Consider the following 20,226-nt stretch of genomic DNA (forward strand, 5'->3'; position numbering starts at 1 on the left):
AGGAAAGAGGAAATGCATTTGAACACGGATCCACATTTCATAAATATAACAAAATATTAACTGTCAGATGTAGTTGTCTGGTTGAGATGAAGCTATAACACATTTTATGATCTATACAATTTAGAAGAATGGTGATTACACAATAAATTCCAGCACACATATATTCGTTTATATCATAGAACTACACACTAAGAACTTGTGGCTTTAGTTTATTTTTTAATTTTATAAATACTAGTTCAATGTGTTAGATCAAGTAATTTTAAAAGAAGATCAATATGCTGGATATTTCTTGATTAACAGACAAATTTCAGGATCTAAAGCATGGACAGTGAAACTTGGCGCGTGGTCTCAACTCTGAATAGTTTAGAGGCGCGTGTTGACTGTTGAGTTTACGTGCAGTTGTCTGCAACAGTGTCAGACTCAGCCTGCATCGCATGTGGCCGAAGCTCTTTTTGTTTCTACATTTTACCAACAATAAAATACACACTGAATAAACATCCCACCAATTTTTGTCAAATTGCACTAATCTTTCCCACTTTTAATATCATCTTTACAAAACTTTCATTCTTTATTTAACTACATATTTGATTCTACATTAAATATGTATAGAATTAATTTTATTGTATTTAAAATTATCATAATTATGTTATGTTTGTAGTATATTTAATTATTAGTAAAATTTAATTTTTAAGATGTAAAAATTTACATCTACTTAAAAATAATTATTAATAGTTTCTCCATTAAACAATATTAATTTTGAGGTTTTATTTTTCCAGATTTATAATTATATATTCAAAATTATTTTTAATAATAATTTTTTCAAACAATATTTAATATAAAAATCAAATCCATGTTTTTTATTATTCAAACAAAAATTATATTACTTTTTACTATGTTTATTCAAAATCAATTCTAGAAAATCACATTGTTTCAAAATCAATCATATTGGTGCACACTATAAGCATATTCAAATACACACTATAAAAATAAAATCACCTTTTCAATATTATATTGAATAAACGTTAAAAAATGTATAATATATGAAATGTTAGAACAATTTCATGAAATCTTGTCGGTATAATTTATTCTTAAATGCATCCTTTGTCATAATATACTTATTAAAATATTATTTTTCAAGAATATTATATGTATTATATATGCTTAAAAATTGTGCATTATAATAATATTGTTTAAGTTTCCTGTTTAATATAATTTTTTATATTGTAAATTTTGCCAAAAAAATGACCGTCTACATATTATGTGAGATTTGTTAGATTGAATTTAAAAATTGAATAAGTTTTGATAAATTTCTCATTCTTTTTTCATAATTATTTGATATTTTTCATCATATTATAAAAGAATTTACATATAAAAAATGAATTAAAAAAATTTGGAGGGAGGGGATGGGCATGTCCCCCCGCTTATGATTCCACCCAGATACTTTCTAGGTGCAACATTGTAAGGAGCATTTATTCCACTACCATTTTATAATTTTACATTATATATATATATATATAATCTAAATAAAAACAATATATTTTAAAAAATAAAAGTTATATTCTTATAAAATAAAATAATATATATTTAAATTATTATATATATAAAATTTAAATTTAGAGAAGATGTCTATTTATTTATTATTTTTCAAATTTTTGAAAGAGAATAATTTTTATATGTAACGAATAATATTCCTTAATAATAAATTAAATTTTTTAAAAATTTAATTAATATATATGTATGTATATTAATGTTCACATATATAATATAATATATTAAAAAAATTAATTTTTGATGAAATAAGATTTGTAGTATGCATATTTATCTTTGATGTTTTCTAATTATTGTACATGTTGATTAAAAAATTAAAATAGTAAAATTCGTAAGATCTATGTTCTGTTTATAATTTTTATTATAAAGTATTTTTAAATAAATTATTATTTAAAAAATTATATTAAATATTAAAAAAATATTTGTATCATAAATAAATTAAATTTGATTTTTATAAAATTTAATATATTTATTAATGTTAATTTATTATAAAGTAGGTCTTTGAGGTTATAATTCTAATCAAACATTAAAAAAATATTTATGATAAATGAATAAATCATACTTAAGATATGTATTTTTAGTAAAGGTTAAATTCAAACCTACTAAATTATAAATAATTTAGTCTAACCTAATTCTAATCGTAATTATAAATATAAAAACTTGTAAAAAATAATTATAATATATATTTATATTTTTAAAAGTAATATATAAATTTTTGAATACTAAATATTACTCTCATTATTTAAAGTTTCTAGATCCATTCCACCCTTCACTAGTTAGAAATCTGTTATATGGATAAGCAGCTAATTATTCCATTAAGATATCCTATCAACATAATTAAAAAAAAAGTTTATGTCGCAATATTCAATTAGAATAAATTAATGAAATTATAACACTAAATAAAAATTTTAATTACAAAATTTTCAAATTATAATTTTTTTAGATGTCTTTAATTATAAAAATTTAATTAAAATTTTGAAAAAAACCACAAGACCTGCATATTAATTTAATTTTTTTTAACCGAACAGATGAAGTTAACCTGTTTTTAGATTATGAATGACATAATAATAATAAAAAAATCATTTAACCTATTTTATGATAACTACATCAAACTTTAATGTAATTTGATAAAAGAATATTTAAATAAAGTTAAATTAAGTAATTTTAATCATATAGGTCAGAACCTGGTTCATTGTTGTAATTTTGATGATAAAAGAAATCACATATAATAAACAGCGTGAATAAATAAACGAGAATATGAATAAATATTTAAATGAAGTTAATAATAAAATAATAAATTCATAGCAGTGGAGAAAATAAATGGAGGAATGAATGAGCAATGGTTGTGTCTGGGGGGTGTTGAGGTCCCATAATAAGTGAAGTGGAATGAAGCGCGTGGAAGGCAAAGAGCGTTGTCATTAATGAATAATGATGTTTTGGCTCCAAAAGCATTTTTGGTGTTGCCTCCTACTCTCACCACTGACACAGAAAATACAATGACACACTCGGGAACCGAGCATCACATATGTCATATGCCAAACCAAACTCAACTTAACATAACAACCTCAACACTAGGGTTTCCCTCACACCACATTACATTCCAACCATTTCAACATTTCGGTCAGTGTTAGACTCCTTGTAACTTTTCACTACACTCCATTGCTATGCTTTCTGCTTCTTTTGTTTCTCATTGTTTTGCTTCTCTTTATTTCTCCCAAGAAGAACAACTGTCTCTTGCAACTTTTTGTTTTTTTGTTATAGTCTGGTGAATGTACCATTCTCAAGTTGTTTAAATGTTTTTGGCAATTTGCTGCCGACGAACGATTTCGAATTTAGTTTTTATCTTTTTAGTTTTTATGTTTGAAGACTGTTGGTTGCAACACAACATGTAGGTTGATTTAGTTAGGTAATGTTGTCTCTGTGTTTATGCTACTATGTTGCATTGTTACTATTCCTTCGGATTGGTTGATTGTTATTTGGTTTTTGACTGCATGTCATGTAGATCTGGGTTTGTGTGGGTCAAAGATTCTTGTGCATTAATGGCACTCGTCAACTTTGTGTCTTGTTCCAAACTGGTGTTTCACTCAACTAAAAAGAAAAAGGGGTCTGAAAATGAAAAACTGTTCTGTTCCTGCTTTTCTCAACCACACCTGCCATCTTTCATTTGAAAAGTTTGGCGAGGAATCTGGAAATTCACTGTTAGCAACAAGGCTTCTTGGTTACTATTTCTGAAATGCTGAAACACGAGAGTGCTTTGAATCTTTGGTTGTCTGTGTGGTCTGTGCATAATGATTTATAATTACGGAATTTAACTTTAATGCAGCGTTATGTGGCTGTGGAATGCTAACGGACACTGGAGTAAAAGAGGGGAATGAAAAATTGGAAATGTTGAAGATGGTTTGTTCCATTAATGATAGTTATTTAAGGATTTTGGTGAAACGTTTTGTTTATTTATTTATTTTGGTAGTTTTGATTTGGTAGGTGGTAGTGGAGTTAGTTTACTTGGAGTTTCTTTGAAGGGATTATATGCTGTTTGTTTGTTAGGATTTTTTTGTTGTTTTTGTTAAGTTAAATGCTGATCCGTGGTGGTCGTCAATTGAGAGCCATTTTCTTTTTGTCACGTTATAAATCAAATTCCTTTTCACCTTTATTTCTTACTCAGTTTCCTATTGCAGGAATAGTGGGTCAGCGATTTTAAAGGAGTGGTCTTTTCGTTTTCCCTTGTATCCCTTAAGACTTGGGAGATTAAAATATGCAGACCCCAAAAGCAAGGTAAGATTGGATTATCTATTACTTTTCCTGCTTTCTATTCTCTGTGCCATCTTATGACTAAGTTGTGGTATCACTGTATAATTATTCTTGGGGTCTAAATGAGCAATTGGTGATTCTCTTGTATCCATTAGATTTGGATGTGTTAATTAGGGATTGGTCGTTGGTAAAATAAAACATGATAAAATAATTATTGATGCATTTATTTAATTATAGTTGATTAGTAAACTCCAAAACTACCACGATTAACATTTTGTTAAAATAAATATATAAAACAAATATTCTTTTTTGCTTGGTGAAAATAAATTCCTTTAAATGAACTTCTAATTCTTACTGTGCACGAGTCCATCTTCCATGCTCTCTAATTAATTGCCTGATCCATTATGCTCATGTGAACCTAAGTTTTAGTTTCACTTACTTAAGTTGGAAAATGTAACGGTGTTAGTTCTCTTGGGTGACATCACAAACTTCTAGTTTTCAGTATGCCTTTACATTGAAGGTATTAGTATAAGATGATCCTAAGAAAAGGTCTTTATTTATTTTTTGCTTCAAACTTATCATTCTTGTCATTTAGTAATTTTCACCAGGTCATTTCATAAAATTATTTGGCCTTGAAACTGTAGCTAAATCCAAACTTGTCACTGGTCTATCCTTGAAAAAGCAACACCTGGTTGAATGGTGGGGTGTGAAAATAGTGTTGCATATCATCATCCAGTTTATTGATTCTCATGACTTGACCACTTCAGGGTTCAATCTCAAGATGTTTTTTGATCCACATTTTATTCTTACATTTGTTCATGCATATTAATTGGCTTATGGCTGACTTTAAGCAGAGCTGGTACATCAGAAGTGCCCCAAAAGAAATCTCCTGTAACCCCTCGTACTGCTCGTCAGTTGAAGATACCAAACTCTGATTCTGACTTGGTCTCCTCTCCAAATGCTGCAAAAAAGACTCCAAAAAATAGGAGTCCAAAGGTTGTTGAACGCAGGTCACCTCAAAGTCCAGTATCTGAGGTATTTGAAATTAACTCGTGTCAAGAGCTGAATTGCCCCTTCTTGGATACAATTATTTAAGCTTTCATAAATCCATTGTCAATATGTATATATAAAATCTGAAATATTATGTTATTGTCAGTTTATAATTTTATTATTCACTCTGTCATCTCCCTCTTTATCATCTGGCTCTAGAAGAAGCGACCTAGTAGGATCCAGGAATTGGAATCTCAGATTACTCGGCTACAAGAAGATCTGAAGAGTGCTAAGGATCAACTTAACTCATCTGAGACATGGAAGAAAAAAGCTCAACAGGAGGCTGAACTGGCACAGAAGCAGCTTGTAGCCATGTCGAAAGAGCTGGAGGAATCCCACCAACAGCTTTTGGACTTCTCGGCTTCTGAAGAAGGACGGCTTCAAGAGCTCCGCAAAATTTCTCAGGATCGAGATCGTGCATGGCAATCTGAACTAGAGGCTGTCCAAAATCAGCAGGCAATGGATTCAACTGCTTTGGCATCTGCCATGAATGAAATACAGAAATTGAAAATTCAACTTGATAGAGTAGGTGAGTCTGAAGCTACTCAGATCAGCAGTGCAGAATCAGCTCATGCTGAGATTCAGGAATTGAAGATGGAGCTTGATAAAACTCTCTCCATGGTAGAAAAGCTTAAAAACGAGGTATGTGATTGCAAAGAATCTGAATCCAGGGCCTTGGAAGTAGTTGGTAAAATGCAATTGCAATTGGAAACAGCAAATCAGACTGTGGAAACACTTCGGTCAGATGGCATGAAAGCAGCAGAAGCTTACAAATCCTTAGCTTTAGAGTTGGAGCAATCAAGAACTAAAGCAAAATCACTGGAGGAGCTCGTGATTAAACTTAAGGCTGATTTGCTTAGCAGTGCAAACGAAAATGTAATAGCTCCAACCAATGAAAATGTACCTTCTCAGGAAATTGGAGGCAATGAAGAAATAAACCATCTCAAAACTGAGGTTAGCTCTGCAAAAGCTGAAGTGGGGCAGTTGAAGTCTGCATTGGATGTTGTTGAGGTAAGATACCAAGAAGAGTATATCCAGAGCACATTGCAGATTAGATGTGCTTATGAACAACTGGAACGTGCAAAATCAGAATCGGGTCAGAGAGAGGTTGAATTATTTGAGGAATTAAGGAGAGCTAAAGCTGATACTGAAGAGCTAAGGGCAAGCCTGATGGCCAAGGAATCTCAGTTTCTGAGAATGTCAGAGGAGAATAAGGAGCTCAATTCCAGGATCAAGAAAAACCAATCTACTGAGAGGCAGTCTGAGCTAAAAAAATTGGATGATGATATTGCAGAATTGAAGGCAAAGCTATTAGATAGAGAGACAGAACTGCAAAATATAGCAGCAGAAAACAGCATGCTCAAGATGGAAATCAAAGAGGAGTTGGAGAAGAATAAAATCACTGATGAAGCTGTTGCTTCAGCTGAAGCAGCAAGGGCAGCAGAGCAAGAGGCTTTGAAAAAACTTGGCCACGTAACAGAAGAGGCTGACAAAAGTAACAAAAGAGTGGCTCGGGTGACCGAGCAATTAGATGCAGCTCAGGCTGCGAATTTGGAGTTGGAGGCTGAACTAAGGAGACTGAAAGTTCAATCAGATCAGTGGAGAAAGGCAGCTGAAGCAGCTGCCTCTATGCTTTCTAGTGGAAACAATGGGAAATTTGCAGACAGAAATGTCTCGCGTGAAAGCAGCTTCAATTCTGTTACTGGCAAGATGAATTCACCTTATTTAGAAGACACTGACGATGAGTCACCTAAGAAGAAAAATACAAACATGTTGAAGAAGATTGGAGTTTTGTGGAGGAAGAACCATCATTAAGTAGATGCTGCCCAGGTATCGGTAATCATTGCATACACTTTGATAGGTTAGCTAAATGGCGTTACTTGTATGTGGTTTCATTTTACTTCTTTTTTGTCGTTGTAAGGTATTTTGTAGTATCACTATCAAGTAGTCATAACCATTTGAGCAGTTCCTTGGGAAATCTGTGATAAACTCGTGACTGATATTGTGTACTAGTTAGATTTGTCGAACCTGCATAGATGAAGCAGCTTATTATTAGCGAAGAGAATGTGGATGACTGTATGTTTTCTTGGTATCACATCATTAGCAGTTAACGAGGTTAAGGACGATGGGAAGTCCTATGTGGCCCTAAAAAAGTATTTCATTTGGGTATTAGATTCTGAGACTAATGTATTGCATCTCTTGGTAGGGTCCCATACAATGAAGAATTTATCCATCATATTTTGTTGCTCAATTTTATCCCACCGTATTACCGATGTCAAGGAAGGACTCACTAGTCACTGGTGGTATGAACTTTTTGAACATAAAAGAGAGAATTGAATAAGAAATGGAAAAATGAAGACTGGTTAACAATTAATACAACTATAAATTCAATACAGAAAAAAAGGACAAGTTCACCTCTTTTTTGAAGTTCCTTCCTTTGCATTCTTCACATCCATTATCCAATGGCGATAACGTTCTGTTTTTAATATAGAGATAAACCTACAAAATATTATCTTGCGAGACAAAAATGGAGACTTTATATTGGCTTTCTCAGGTTTGATTGGAAACTGTTCAGTGCTACAAGTTGAAATTATGGGCCATTTTTCATGGTTTGAGATTGATAAAGGATAAATTTCTCTCATATCATATAATCATAGAGTCTGACTCAGTATTAGCTACTGAATTCTTGAACAAAGGTTGTCCCAGATTTCATCCGTGTTACTCCCTTATCAACCAAATTGTCAGGATGGCAGGAGGGTTTTACGAAGTAGAGTGTGTTCATATCTTTCGAGAAGCCAACCAAGTAGCGGACAAATTTGCTAAATTAGGACTCTCTTTCATAGAGGGATTTCAATGTTTTAACACGCCTTCAAATTGGGCACATTTTTTGTTATTAGCAGATAAGTCTGCTGTTTGTTTCCCCCGTGACTTTTAGCCTCTGTTTGTTTCCGCGGAAAGACTATTGCTGCAGAAAGAAAAGAGGGGGTCACTTGTGTTTGTTTCGAAGGAAAAGCGAGGAAGGAAAAGCGAGGAAAAGCGGGAGAGACGTACGGAATGATCTTCGCTCATCAACGGAGAAAGGAGGGGAAATCTGGGGAAAGCCATGTCAGCTATGTGAAAAAGACCAACCTGCCCTCGGCTACGTGGAAGCATCTTTCTACTGTTGCTCTGCATGCATGCACAGAAAGGACATGCAATTTCTACTGCTGCTCTGCATGGAAGGACAGAAAGCACATGCAACACATGCAAACTCACGGGGGCACAGTTGAAGGTAGTAAAAGCTACCCATCTACCCCATTATGTACCTCAAGTTTAAAGCACTCAATATGTGCGTATAAGGACCTCCATGAAAGCTCTCCAAGGACGTCGCTCTACACAGGCTGAAGAAGGTCACAGAAGCTTTCCCCGTAGTTTCAACGTGCTGCCCTCCCAGGTATGGTGGCCGAAGGCAACGAGGAAGGAGAAGCAAACCATGGCAGAACGGTCCATGACATGGCTGCCGGAATGGTCGAAGGTCGCCGGAGGAAGCCATGGAAGCTGCAGGCTCACATAATCGATTATACATGGCTGCATAATTGATTATGCGACCCCATAATCGATTATGGGTGCCACATAATCAATTATGCAGCCAAGCATAATCGATTATGGAGCGGCTGCATGCAGGGGGACGACGTCGGTTCCGGGGGGTGGCGTGTCTCGTGATCTAGCGCCACCCTTTGCATCTCCCTTTCGACGCTGTTCCGACGTCATTTTTGCAGGATGTAGCAGCTGTTTTGTTGTTCCATTGCTAACTATGGCTTCTCGTGTTGCAGGTTTAATATAGTTTTGAATGCTGAATAATCTGTAGTTTTGAATGGTGAATTGATGTGTAAGCTGATGGTTTTATAATAATAACATACATTTATATATATAACTATATAGATAAATATATAAATATATATATATATATATATATATATATATATATATATAATGTTATGTATTTACTTGTTTATTTATTTTTTAATTATATATATTATATGTTTATATAGATAGGAATAATTCATATGTATATTTTGTTGAATTATTTTGTTATATTCTGTTATTAAAAATAATTATTGATTGTAATAATATGTTATATATATTTTTTAATGATGTTATATTAATTATTTATTGTATGAATATTATTGGTATGATATTATTATTAAGGTTAATATTATGATTTTTATGGAAAAAAGAAAACTATTTATATATATATATATATAAGTTAACAATTAAAATTAATAATTTAATATAAATATATACTATTAACCAAATATGAATTTAAAAAATTTATTAAATATAATTAGAAAGAATTTATTCATTATTCAATAATAATTATGTTATTTGATAGTTATATATGGTTAAGAAAATTAGTGTATTGGAAAAAATAATAACTAAAAATAAGTATGGTTTAGTACTTATTGAATACTAGAAAAAAAAATTTAATCAAAAATGTTGACTAAAAATATAATGTTAGACTTAATTAAATATTATGTGGGTTATAGTACAAAATTTGTAAATTTTATATTTGGTAAACAGCCAAAATAATTTATTTATCATAACTAAATAATTAAAATTAATAATTTAATATATATATATACAATTTACGAAAATATGAATTTGAAAAATTTATTATATATAATTATAAAGAGTTGATTAAATATTAAATAATAAGTGTGTTTAGGGTTAAGAAATTTGGACTAGATTAAATGGAATTATAAAGTTTACTTTTGAAGGGTGTAAGGTATAACAATTAATATGTTGAATTATTAATATTGAAAATGATTTACTGTTAGTAAATAATATCAAAAATTCAATATATTGCCAAAATATTATTTGCCATGTGGTTTACGACTTATGTATATGAAATTATAACATGTTTGTTTACAATGTATAGTATAGTAACTGATATTAAAAATATCAAATTTTAAGGGTATATCAAATATTTAATATAAGTTACGAATATGTTATACGTTTGAGTAAATGTAAATTGAAGTGATAAAAATTCAGATGGCAGATGAAGATATGGATGTTAATCATTTAGATAACGAAGATAGTTTCGACGCGAACTTAATTGCACAGATACAAAGTCAGGTACAAATGCAAACCCAAGTAGGAGCCATGACAATCCTTTGTCTTGTAGCTTTTGGGTTAAATATGTTGTCTACTGTACGTTGTACATCAAGTCATATTAGAGAATTCGTTTCTCAAAAAGAACGTCGTAGGCACGAGTTGATGTCGTATCTTATTCACACTGAACAATGTCGACACATTATTCGCATGGGACCTATGGCATTCATTACATTGTGCGAACGAATAAGAGGAACTGGATTGGTTAAGGATGCCTTCCGATCTACAGTGGAGGAACAAGTGGCTAAATTTCTCCATATTGTTGGACATAATGTCAAAAATCGAACTGTTTCATTTTTTTTCCATCGCTCTGGTCAAACCGTTAGTCGACACTTTCATAACGTATTGAATGCCATAATTATGCTCGAGGGAGAGTTGTTAGTTCAACCATCAGGAGTAGATGTGCAGCCTTACATTCAAAACAACAGTCGATTTTATCCATACTTTAAGGTAATCAAAATAAAAACCCAACAATATTTTTAGCTAAACGTTATCAGTCATGATTAATAACAAAATTGTACTATCTCTGTTTTACTTTATAGGATTGTTTAGGGGCCATAGATGGAACTCATGTCCGAGTTAAAGTGCCACGATCTGATGCGGCCCGATTTCGTGGAAGAAAAGATTGGCCAACACAAAATGTTTTCGCAGCTTGTGATTTTGACATGAAATTTACATATGTTTTAGGAGGGTGGGAAGGGACAGCATCAGATTCAAGAATATTAAAGGATGCACTGAGTAGACAGGATCCACTAATCATACCACAAGGTTACTTATTTGTCATTTAATAACCCGTGTATGGTAACATATTTTATAAATTCTAACAAGTATAATTTCAATGACTTTAATTAGGTAAATACTACTTGGGGGATGCTGGATTTATGTTAAAGAGACAAATACTTACGCCGTATCGAGGAGTAAGATACCACCTTAAAGAGTATTCCCGAAGAGGTCTACAAAATCCACGAGAATTGTTTAACCACCGACATTCGTCACTAAAAAATGGGATCGAAAGAACATTTGGTGTATTGAAGAAAAGATTTCCCATAATAGCAAGTGGAACAGAGCCTCATTATTCTTTGGATACAATGACGAATATAATACTAGCATGTTGCATTCTGCACAATTTTCTTCGAGGGGTTGACAATGATGACTCCCTGTTAGCTGAAGTGGATCGAGAGTTGATGGAAGAAGATGTGGATACCATGTCTACTCAAGTGCGTGAGGAGGATTATAGGGAGGGGTCAAACCTAAGGGATTTTATAGCTAATGAAATGTGGAGAGATTATCAAAATAATTAGACATTGTATGAAATAGTGTATGAAATAAAATGTTTGTTAGTAAATGTATACATGTCTTCCATCACAACGTGTCATGCATAATATCGATATATATTTATCATGATAACATTTGTTGTGTTTGTAATAGGTGGAAAATGAATAGAGGCAAGGCTATTGCACCTGAATCGTCTATTGCGGTCCGCGAGTTCACAAAATGGACAGATGAAATGGACTTTCGATTACTAAGTGCTATGCTTGATGAGGCTAGGTTGGGTAATCGGGTTGATGGTAGTTGGACAACCCAAGCATATAATAACATCGTTGAATCTCTCCAACAATCTGGATTAATTGGCATAACAAAAAATAATGTCAAAAATAGGAAGAAAAGTCTCAAGGATAAATGGCGTGAGGTTCACGATTTGTTTTGTGGACTTAGTGGATTCGCGTGGGATGAGTCTACAAAACGTTTTTCAGCTGAGCCTGAAGTATGGGATGAGTTGCTAACGGTAGTATTCTACACGTTGTTATTGCTTCAATAACTCTAACATTGTAATTACGACTGTTAATAATTCTCATTTTTGTACAGACTAAACCTTTCGCAGCTAAATGGAGAGTCAATCCCATCCGCTACTATGACTTGATGGAAGAATTGTGGGGTGCTGATCGTGCCACAGGCCATATGGCCAGGACAGCGCGCCAAGCACGTAGGAATATCACACCATCTACAGTCACGGTTGACCTGAACGATGATGCTGACACGATCCCAGAGGAGCAACCATTTGATGCAAGATTTGATACAGCTTATCGATCCCCACTGCACGTGGATTCGTACAGTCCTGGTGATGGTACTCAGTCAATACCATCTGCTGCATCTACTGGTACTGGTGGCACATCATCGTCGCGGGGCACGAAAAGAAAAGCTGCTATGGTTGATGTGATGGATGCCCAATTTGATAAATTGACAACGAAACTCGATTTATTTACAGATTACTTCGGTCGAGGTAATGACCTAACTGAGAGGTTATTTGACATTGTTGAAAGACAGGTGGTCGCTATAGAACGCATAAATGATTTAATTAATGAGCAAATAAATGTTATGAGGCGCACATCAACTGTTCAGTATTCAAAGTCAGATATATGGGAGATGTTAGTCGCCATGAACCTACCCGATGAGCAGATTATGGTTCAATGCTATGATTGGTTGTGCAATAATCCATCACATGTTAGGCGACTTTTTGGCTTGCCTTCACATCTGCGTCTAAACCAGTTGCTAAAGTTAATGGGTGCAAGTGATTAATTGGTTATCCGATAACTTGTATTGTTTAGGGTTCTGTAATGTTTCAAATTATAATAACTTAAATGTAATGTCACAATTTCTCATTTATGTAACATATAAATGTACGGTTTATCCTGCAATGACTTTCAATCTTGTATATGAAAATATGTTTTATGCAATATATATATATATATATATATATATATATATATATATATATATATATATATATATATATGACATTATGTAGAGTTAAAGAATTTTTCATTATTATTAGATAAGCTAATATCATCTTACTAGAAATTATGAAATTTAACAAATTTTTATTCCGTTAGAGTTATAAATTTTAAAATTTCTAACATGGTTTAAAATAATATACAATTTTGAATTATTAAAAATTTATCAATACATACATAATTATTAGATACTTTTAAACATGAATTATGACGAATAAGAAAGCTGTAATTTGAGAAAATTTGTTAAGTATTATAATTATTTAGGGTGATAGTAATTATTGAATACTATAAACAAAAAAGATATGAATTTTAATATAATCTACACTTATATTACACATATTTATTAAATTAATAATATTATATTTACTAAACATTTAAATAGACCACTCAATAATTGGATAATTAAATGAATAATCTTATTTTTAATAAAAATATAGAGTTAATTTCATTTTTATTTTTATATTTTTAAATCATTAAATTTCATGAAATATTTAATAAAGTGAAATTACTATTTATATTTATAATATTTGTAAATATATATTACATAAAATATTTTACAAAGTTAAATTAATATTTATATTCATAATATTTTTTATTTTTTATATTCAGTAAAATATTTATATTTATAATATTTGTAAATAACTAAATTTCATAATATCTTTAACAAACTATCAATTACAATATTAATTACAATAATTATAAACCTCTTTTTACTCTAGGGGCAAAATAGTAATCTTACCAATTAATCAATTAAAAACAAAATTTTTAACTATCACATCAATCAATTCACTCACAAACTTTCACAAACTTTCTCTATACTTTCCACTCACTTTTCCTTAATCCAAACAACCTCACTTTCCACTCACTTTCCCTTTAAATCCCTCCTTTTCACTCCCCCTTTTCCATCTTTAAAAACAAATATAACCTTAGTGTTTTTTTGGGCTTCTAAGCCCCTTTGTCAATCAAAAAAAAAAAAATGTAAAATTTTGTCGATTCGAAAAACTACAGAAACATGACTTCTAAAGAAGAAAACAAAAGCCGAATTTTAACGTGAGACAAACTAATGTTCTGAAAAGTAAGCTTTAACTAGATCTAAAGATTGCAAACCTAAGAGATATAAATTATTTTTTTTAAAGATCATGAAAAAGTAAAATAAAATAAAATATGTCAACCTATGTTAGAAAACAAACAACAGTTAAATATAAAGTGAGAATAGAACACAATAAAAGGAAGAAAGCGTGAGCAAGGATTTTGACTTTTTTGTTAAATTAAACTTATTTATAACAAGATAAAATAAAATACACTCATGAGATTAGGATTAACCTCATTTAAGAAGCTAATGAAAAAAAAAGGACATTTTCTTATTTATTAGTTTGATATTTTGTTTAACTAGTATTTTAGCTTGTGCAATATATAAAAATGCTTATTATATAATTAAAATTTATTATAAATTATATATATATATATATATAATATTTATGTATATACTATGTTTAAATATATAAATAATATTTAAATTTTATATAAATAGATATTTTTAAACAAATTATATTTTAGATTTATTATAAATAATTTATATTGTAGTACAAGATTATTTTTATTTTTTGTTAATTTATTATAAAATATTAATATTTAATTAATCAATAATTATGATAAATAACAACTGAATTAAATAAAAGTTAAAAAAATTCTATAAATCTTCTCATCAAAGAAAAAGTCTTAAAAATACTTTTGTGTAAGATAACATTTTGTATTTAATATATAGGAGTTGATATTTTATCAAATTTTAGTTAATACTTAGTTTTATTCGATTTAAATTAAACATAATGATATGTTTATAAATCATTAGAATAATATTATATTGATTAAACTAATTTTACCAATTATTAAAATTTAAAAAAATAAACACTTACATTTTCATATTTGAAATTATTTTCAATCACCAATAAGATAAAATTACCTCAATTAAATCACGTTTCTCTTAAATATGATTTAAAGTTATATTATTTTTATATTTAATTTTCACATTTATTTTTAAAGAACGCACGAACCTATTATTTGAATGGGCCATACTGATAGATTGATAGTGATAGCCAAATGGGCTTTAATAACATTGAAATAAAACCCAAAGAAACTGAGCCCAATGTCGTTAAATTAAACCTAATAGTCCGGAATAGAGGCCCCGACTTAACAGTCTTCAATCTTTATATAAACACGACACTCCATTTTTAGGGTTAGGGTTTTGCACTGCGGCTGCTACTTCGGCTTCATCTTCTTCGATTTCCTCAAACTTTATCTGCGCAGAACCAAACCTCTATCACCATGGGGTAATGCAACCTTAAGTTTTCGACAATTTTTCTTCTTATTTTACTGGACTAGTATTATTGCGTGACCTTCCTGGAATTGCTGTGTGATCTTAAAATTCTGTTATTTTGGTTCACTCTGGAAATTTTTAGCGCCATTGATCCTTTTGTTGCCCGTGTTGCCCAAATTTGATTTACATTGGATAATATGCGTATTTATGGTCGGAGAATTTTGTTTCATTGAAGAGTTTGTATTCTGTGGTGTGTGGTGAGTTATTGGATTTATTGTTGCTGTGGATGGATCCATGTCCAGTTAAATTTTGTCATTTTTCCCCAATGAAAAGTTTGTGCTTTTCAAGAGTGGGACTTGTAGGGAACGTGCTGTGTGATTTGGTTCTTATCTTGCTGCCATGTCCTAATGGTGATTACTTTTCCAACTCTTTTATGGTGGCATCTTTTGAGCTTTGGCATTGCATTCACTAGAAAACCGAAATTGAATTTCATCTGTTCATGGTTTCAAAATCAATTGACAAGTAGGCTAGGATTACTGTGTTGTAGTGGTTTAAGATCAAAGAGTGCAGTTTATTTGTTTTCATTGACAATATCGAGTGGTTCATCCTTTTAGAGATGATATTCTTTGAATGCTGATGCTGTTATTCTTTTGTGTATACATACTACTAAATTTTAATCTGCATATGGACATCATCAGAGTTAGAAAATTAAGTCTTCTTTGTTTCCTACTACAGGAAGACACGTGGAATGGGAGCTGCCCGCAAGTTGAAGTCACACCGAAGGAGACAAAGATGGGCTGACAAGGCATACAAAAAGTCCCATCTTGGCAATGAATGGAAGAAGCCTTTTGCTGGTTCATCCCATGCAAAGGGCATTGTTCTTGAAAAGATGTAAGATTATTTTAACTTGTTCTGTTTATCTATTACTTGGATATTTCCTCAATTAGATCATCTGATGTTGAGAAATTATCATGGTTTTTTATGTGCAGCGGTATTGAGGCTAAGCAGCCCAACTCTGCCATTAGAAAATGTGCCAGGGTTCAACTCATCAAAAATGGCAAGAAGATTGCTGCATTTGTGCCAAACGATGGTTGCTTAAATTACATTGAAGAGAATGTAAGCGAATAGTTGATTATATTATTTACGTTGTTTTGGTGGTGATGATATGCTTTCTTCTCTGTACCATAAAATCTGCAAGGGTATTATAATCCCATTGTATTGTGGTTGATGGTTGTAGGATGAAGTATTGATTGCTGGATTTGGACGAAAAGGTCACGCCGTGGGTGATATTCCTGGTGTCCGGTTCAAGGTTGTGAAGGTTTCTGGTGTGTCTCTCCTGGCTCTGTTCAAGGAGAAGAAGGAGAAGCCAAGGTCTTAAAGTTGTGGGACGTGTCCTCTCTATAGCTTATCCAAAATATTATTATGAATTTTGCTTCATAAGACTAGATGAGTTCATTGGACAATTTTGTACCTCTAATAGCAATTTTTCTAAACTTAATTTATATCTTACTTCCTTTCTCCATCTTTTAGAGATTGCATTATTGAATGAATTCCTGTCAACTTTACGCCATCAGGTGGTACCTGGAAATAGTCACTATGAATATGGTTGTTGTTTAAATCCTTAAACTTGGCTGGATGAGCAAATTCCGAGTGAATGTGTCATTTGCTTTAAAATCCTTTAATAAAATTGTTTGGAAATTTAAAGCAATTGTTTTTCAAATATTGATAACAACTGGTTATTTGATTGCCAGAATTTATAGGAGGTACACTTTCTTAAATTTATAAGAGTTCTATGATTATTTATATACTGTTAGTGTAAAAAAAAATTATAGTGATAATTAATCATATATTTTAAGAGTTAATCACTAGTGTAAAATTTTTTTACATTGAAAATCAATTATATCTCTTAATTGTGTCATGTCACTTTTAAAAGTAAATGTGTTAGAGTGACATGACACAATTAAGAGATATAATTGATTGTCAGTGTAACTGGTAGTATATATATGATTAACTCATTTTAATAGTGTCTTGTCATTTGTTTATTTAATTAAATAAAAGTAAAATAAAATAATTTAAAAAATATTATTGGTTGCCGGTGTAAAAAAATTTATACTAGTATATAGACGAATAACTCTTTTATTAATATGTATTTATGTATATTATTTAAATAAAACTTTAAATTTTGATAAGAGAACACCAATTGAATTTTAAAATTGTACTTAATTTAAAAAATATTATAGGATGGCATTATAGATTTAGACAAAATTTATGTTTTATTAGAATATACTATTTTGCTACATGCATTTTTGTTAGCTATCTAGTTATCGGATATTATTAATTAAAAATGTCAATTTTTTATAATAACTATTTTTTTTGGAGTATCTACCGCCGATAGCGGTGACTAATCTCCTCGCTATATTGAAGGCACCTCAAAGGGTGGGATAGCTGCCTCAAAATATACAAGGCAGGATTAAGCGTGAATCAACTCCTACCACCGAACCACATGCTTAGAGTTTTATAATAACTATTTTAATTCATAATAAATTAATTGGTAATATTAATTAAAAAATGTCAATTGCAGCTAATTTTGAATATTTATTTTTGGATTGTATTGTATGGATTAAATACTATTTTTAATATTTGTGTTATCTACTTCAGAACTTTATTTAAGAAGTTTATTTCATTTTTTAAAATCTCAAAATCGTAAATAAATCTAAAACTCCTCGAATGAAGTATTTGACAATAATATTATAAATCATTTGAGAGAGAAAAAAATGTTCTTAAAAGACTTTTTAACATATCAATATTTCAGGATAGATGTTTAATTTTAAAAAAATATGAATGGAAGGTAATTAAATTTATAAAAGTAAATTATTGTAATAATTATAACATTGACAAAAAAAATTCAATTATAAAAAATTACAAGTAATTTTTTTAACCAAGAGAAAGTGTATTTAAAAAAAAATAAAAAAAAATAAGAGTTTACGAAAATAAGGGATGATTAGAAGTTCTGTTGATAATCTATTGTTTTAGTATTTAAAAAAATTTAGGAAATACGCACTTGAAATGAAAAAGTTATCATATATTTTTTTTCTAATTTTTTTAACACATTCTTTTTATTTTTATTTTTTTATAAAAAAAAGCGTAGACATTTTATGCATTAAATCAAACTAATTATTTATCATAACTTTCTTATTGCTTAGTTATTATAATCACCAATTTTTCATTACTAATTTTTAGATATATTTTCTTTATTTTATTTAATCTGATTAAACCAATAATTTTTTGTCATCCAAGATTCTAAAACGACCTGGTAAAGTTATTTTTCTGAAGAAATAATTTCATCTAGTTATATTCCAAAGTTCATTTCAAATACTAAAGGATAAATAAAGCGAAATATTGCCACAGATTTTAGGCATCTGATGTGATTTCTATAAGATTAAAATCCCCAATCTTTCCACAGTTAACAAATCGTTAAATTTTATTTTTATATAATTATTTCGCTATAAAATTATAATAGATATCTTTAGCGAGAACATTCTTAAATATTTTTAAGATTTTTTTTAGGAAATCTTTTTTATGAGTGTATTTAAGATATAAATTATTTATTATGAATCTAAAATATAATGTATATGTTAAAAAAATGATTATTTACAACATTTTAATTATAATCTAACTTATATATATAAAAAATAAACAGTAACCAAGACTAAAGCTTGAATAATAAAAATAGAAAATAAGTTAATAAAATTAAAGGAAAATAAACTACTTTAAAGAAGTGAACGAAAATGCCAATGTCACCTCTAAGAAGACTTAGTTTAAGTTTCGGTTTAGGTTTTTTAATGTTATTTTTCTTTAACTAAAATGAACCAAGACTTAAAGCTTGAAAAAAAAACATTATGCCTCGGAATCATATTTGAAAATCATAAATTATAAAAACCATGATTATCAATAATTATTAAATATGTTTAATTGATGATAAATATTTTTAAGAAATATTTAAATATGATTTAAAAATCAATTTTTTACTGCATTAACTATAATATTTTTACTGCTATAAAACTTTATTTTTAAATAAAAAATGTTAATTTCTCACCATAACAACAATTTGGTGAAAATTTGTATAAAAAACATTCATCAAGAAACCATGTTTTAAGAATGTTACTTTTTAAATGATAAATCATATATGAAAAACTAACATTCTCAACTTCAAATTTAAAAAAAAATAAAATCATTCAACGTATTAATCATTCAACGTATTAATCATCCCCTAAGAGTTTTATTTTATCTAAACTAACCTGTTATTTATTATTTAAATAATCATAATTTTTTAATACTTATACAATTTTTAATTGATAACTAATATATTTATTTTATACATAACTTAGTAATTGTATTTAAGATTATACTTATTTAAAGGATAAAAAGTTGTTTAATTATTTTGAAGGCCCTTGCTTATATAATACTGATTTTTATCAAAGCTATATACAGTGGCGAAAAGAAACTGCAAACGAATGTAATATTAATATCTCAGGCATTTAAACACTGGTAAGAAACTGAAAATGAGATCCGAAAGGATATATGGCACAACGTGGTTCACTTCGTTCAAACATCGAAGACGAT

At 30.0% G+C, this 20,226-nt stretch overlaps 2 protein-coding genes across 6 annotated transcripts; both read left to right on the forward strand.

Annotated features, from left to right (window-relative positions):
* Nucleotides 1–2,912: 2,912 nt before the first annotated feature.
* Nucleotides 2,913–7,597, forward strand: RIP2 (ROP interactive partner 3). Of its 5 annotated transcripts, none has more exons than XM_083059236.1 (5): nt 2,916–3,168; nt 3,872–3,945; nt 4,224–4,320; nt 5,151–5,331; nt 5,506–7,597. In XM_083059236.1, exons 3-5 carry the CDS (start codon nt 4,301–4,303, stop codon nt 7,159–7,161), a joined length of 1,857 nt encoding a protein of 618 aa, XP_082915362.1. In that variant the 5' UTR covers nt 2,916–3,168; nt 3,872–3,945; nt 4,224–4,300; the 3' UTR covers nt 7,162–7,597. The 5 variants fall into 5 exon arrangements, with proteins under 5 accessions (XP_082915365.1, XP_082915362.1, XP_020210905.1 ...); XM_083059237.1 differs by lacking the exon at nt 2,916–3,168 and adding an exon at nt 3,199–3,454; XM_083059239.1 differs by lacking the exon at nt 3,872–3,945 and having other exon boundaries at nt 2,913–3,168; nt 5,509–7,597.
* A 7,879-nt stretch (nt 7,598–15,476) lies between these two features.
* Nucleotides 15,477–17,125, forward strand: LOC109797036 (small ribosomal subunit protein uS12). The gene is made up of 4 exons (XM_020356925.3): nt 15,477–15,616; nt 16,339–16,494; nt 16,593–16,719; nt 16,841–17,125. The coding sequence occupies exons 1-4, from the start codon at nt 15,612–15,614 to the stop codon at nt 16,979–16,981; spliced, it is 429 nt and encodes a 142-aa protein (XP_020212514.1). The 5' UTR covers nt 15,477–15,611; the 3' UTR covers nt 16,982–17,125.
* Nucleotides 17,126–20,226: the final 3,101 nt, after the last annotated feature.

This window comes from Cajanus cajan, chromosome 6 (genome assembly GCF_000230855.2).
Source record: "Cajanus cajan strain Asha chromosome 6, NIPB_CcT2T_4, whole genome shotgun sequence".
Classification (NCBI taxonomy): domain Eukaryota; kingdom Viridiplantae; phylum Streptophyta; class Magnoliopsida; order Fabales; family Fabaceae; genus Cajanus; species Cajanus cajan.

Coding starts and splice junctions, on each gene's coding strand:
- RIP2 (XM_083059236.1), top strand. CDS start 4,301: ATGCAGACCCCAAAAGCAAG. Junction 4,321..5,150: donor ATGCAGACCCCAAAAGCAAG/GTAAGATTGGAT, acceptor GACTTTAAGCAG/AGCTGGTACATCAGAAGTGC. Junction 5,332..5,505: donor CTCAAAGTCCAGTATCTGAG/GTATTTGAAATT, acceptor ATCTGGCTCTAG/AAGAAGCGACCTAGTAGGAT.
- LOC109797036 (XM_020356925.3), top strand. Junction 16,495..16,592: donor GGCATTGTTCTTGAAAAGAT/GTAAGATTATTT, acceptor TTTTATGTGCAG/CGGTATTGAGGCTAAGCAGC. Junction 16,720..16,840: donor TAAATTACATTGAAGAGAAT/GTAAGCGAATAG, acceptor TGATGGTTGTAG/GATGAAGTATTGATTGCTGG.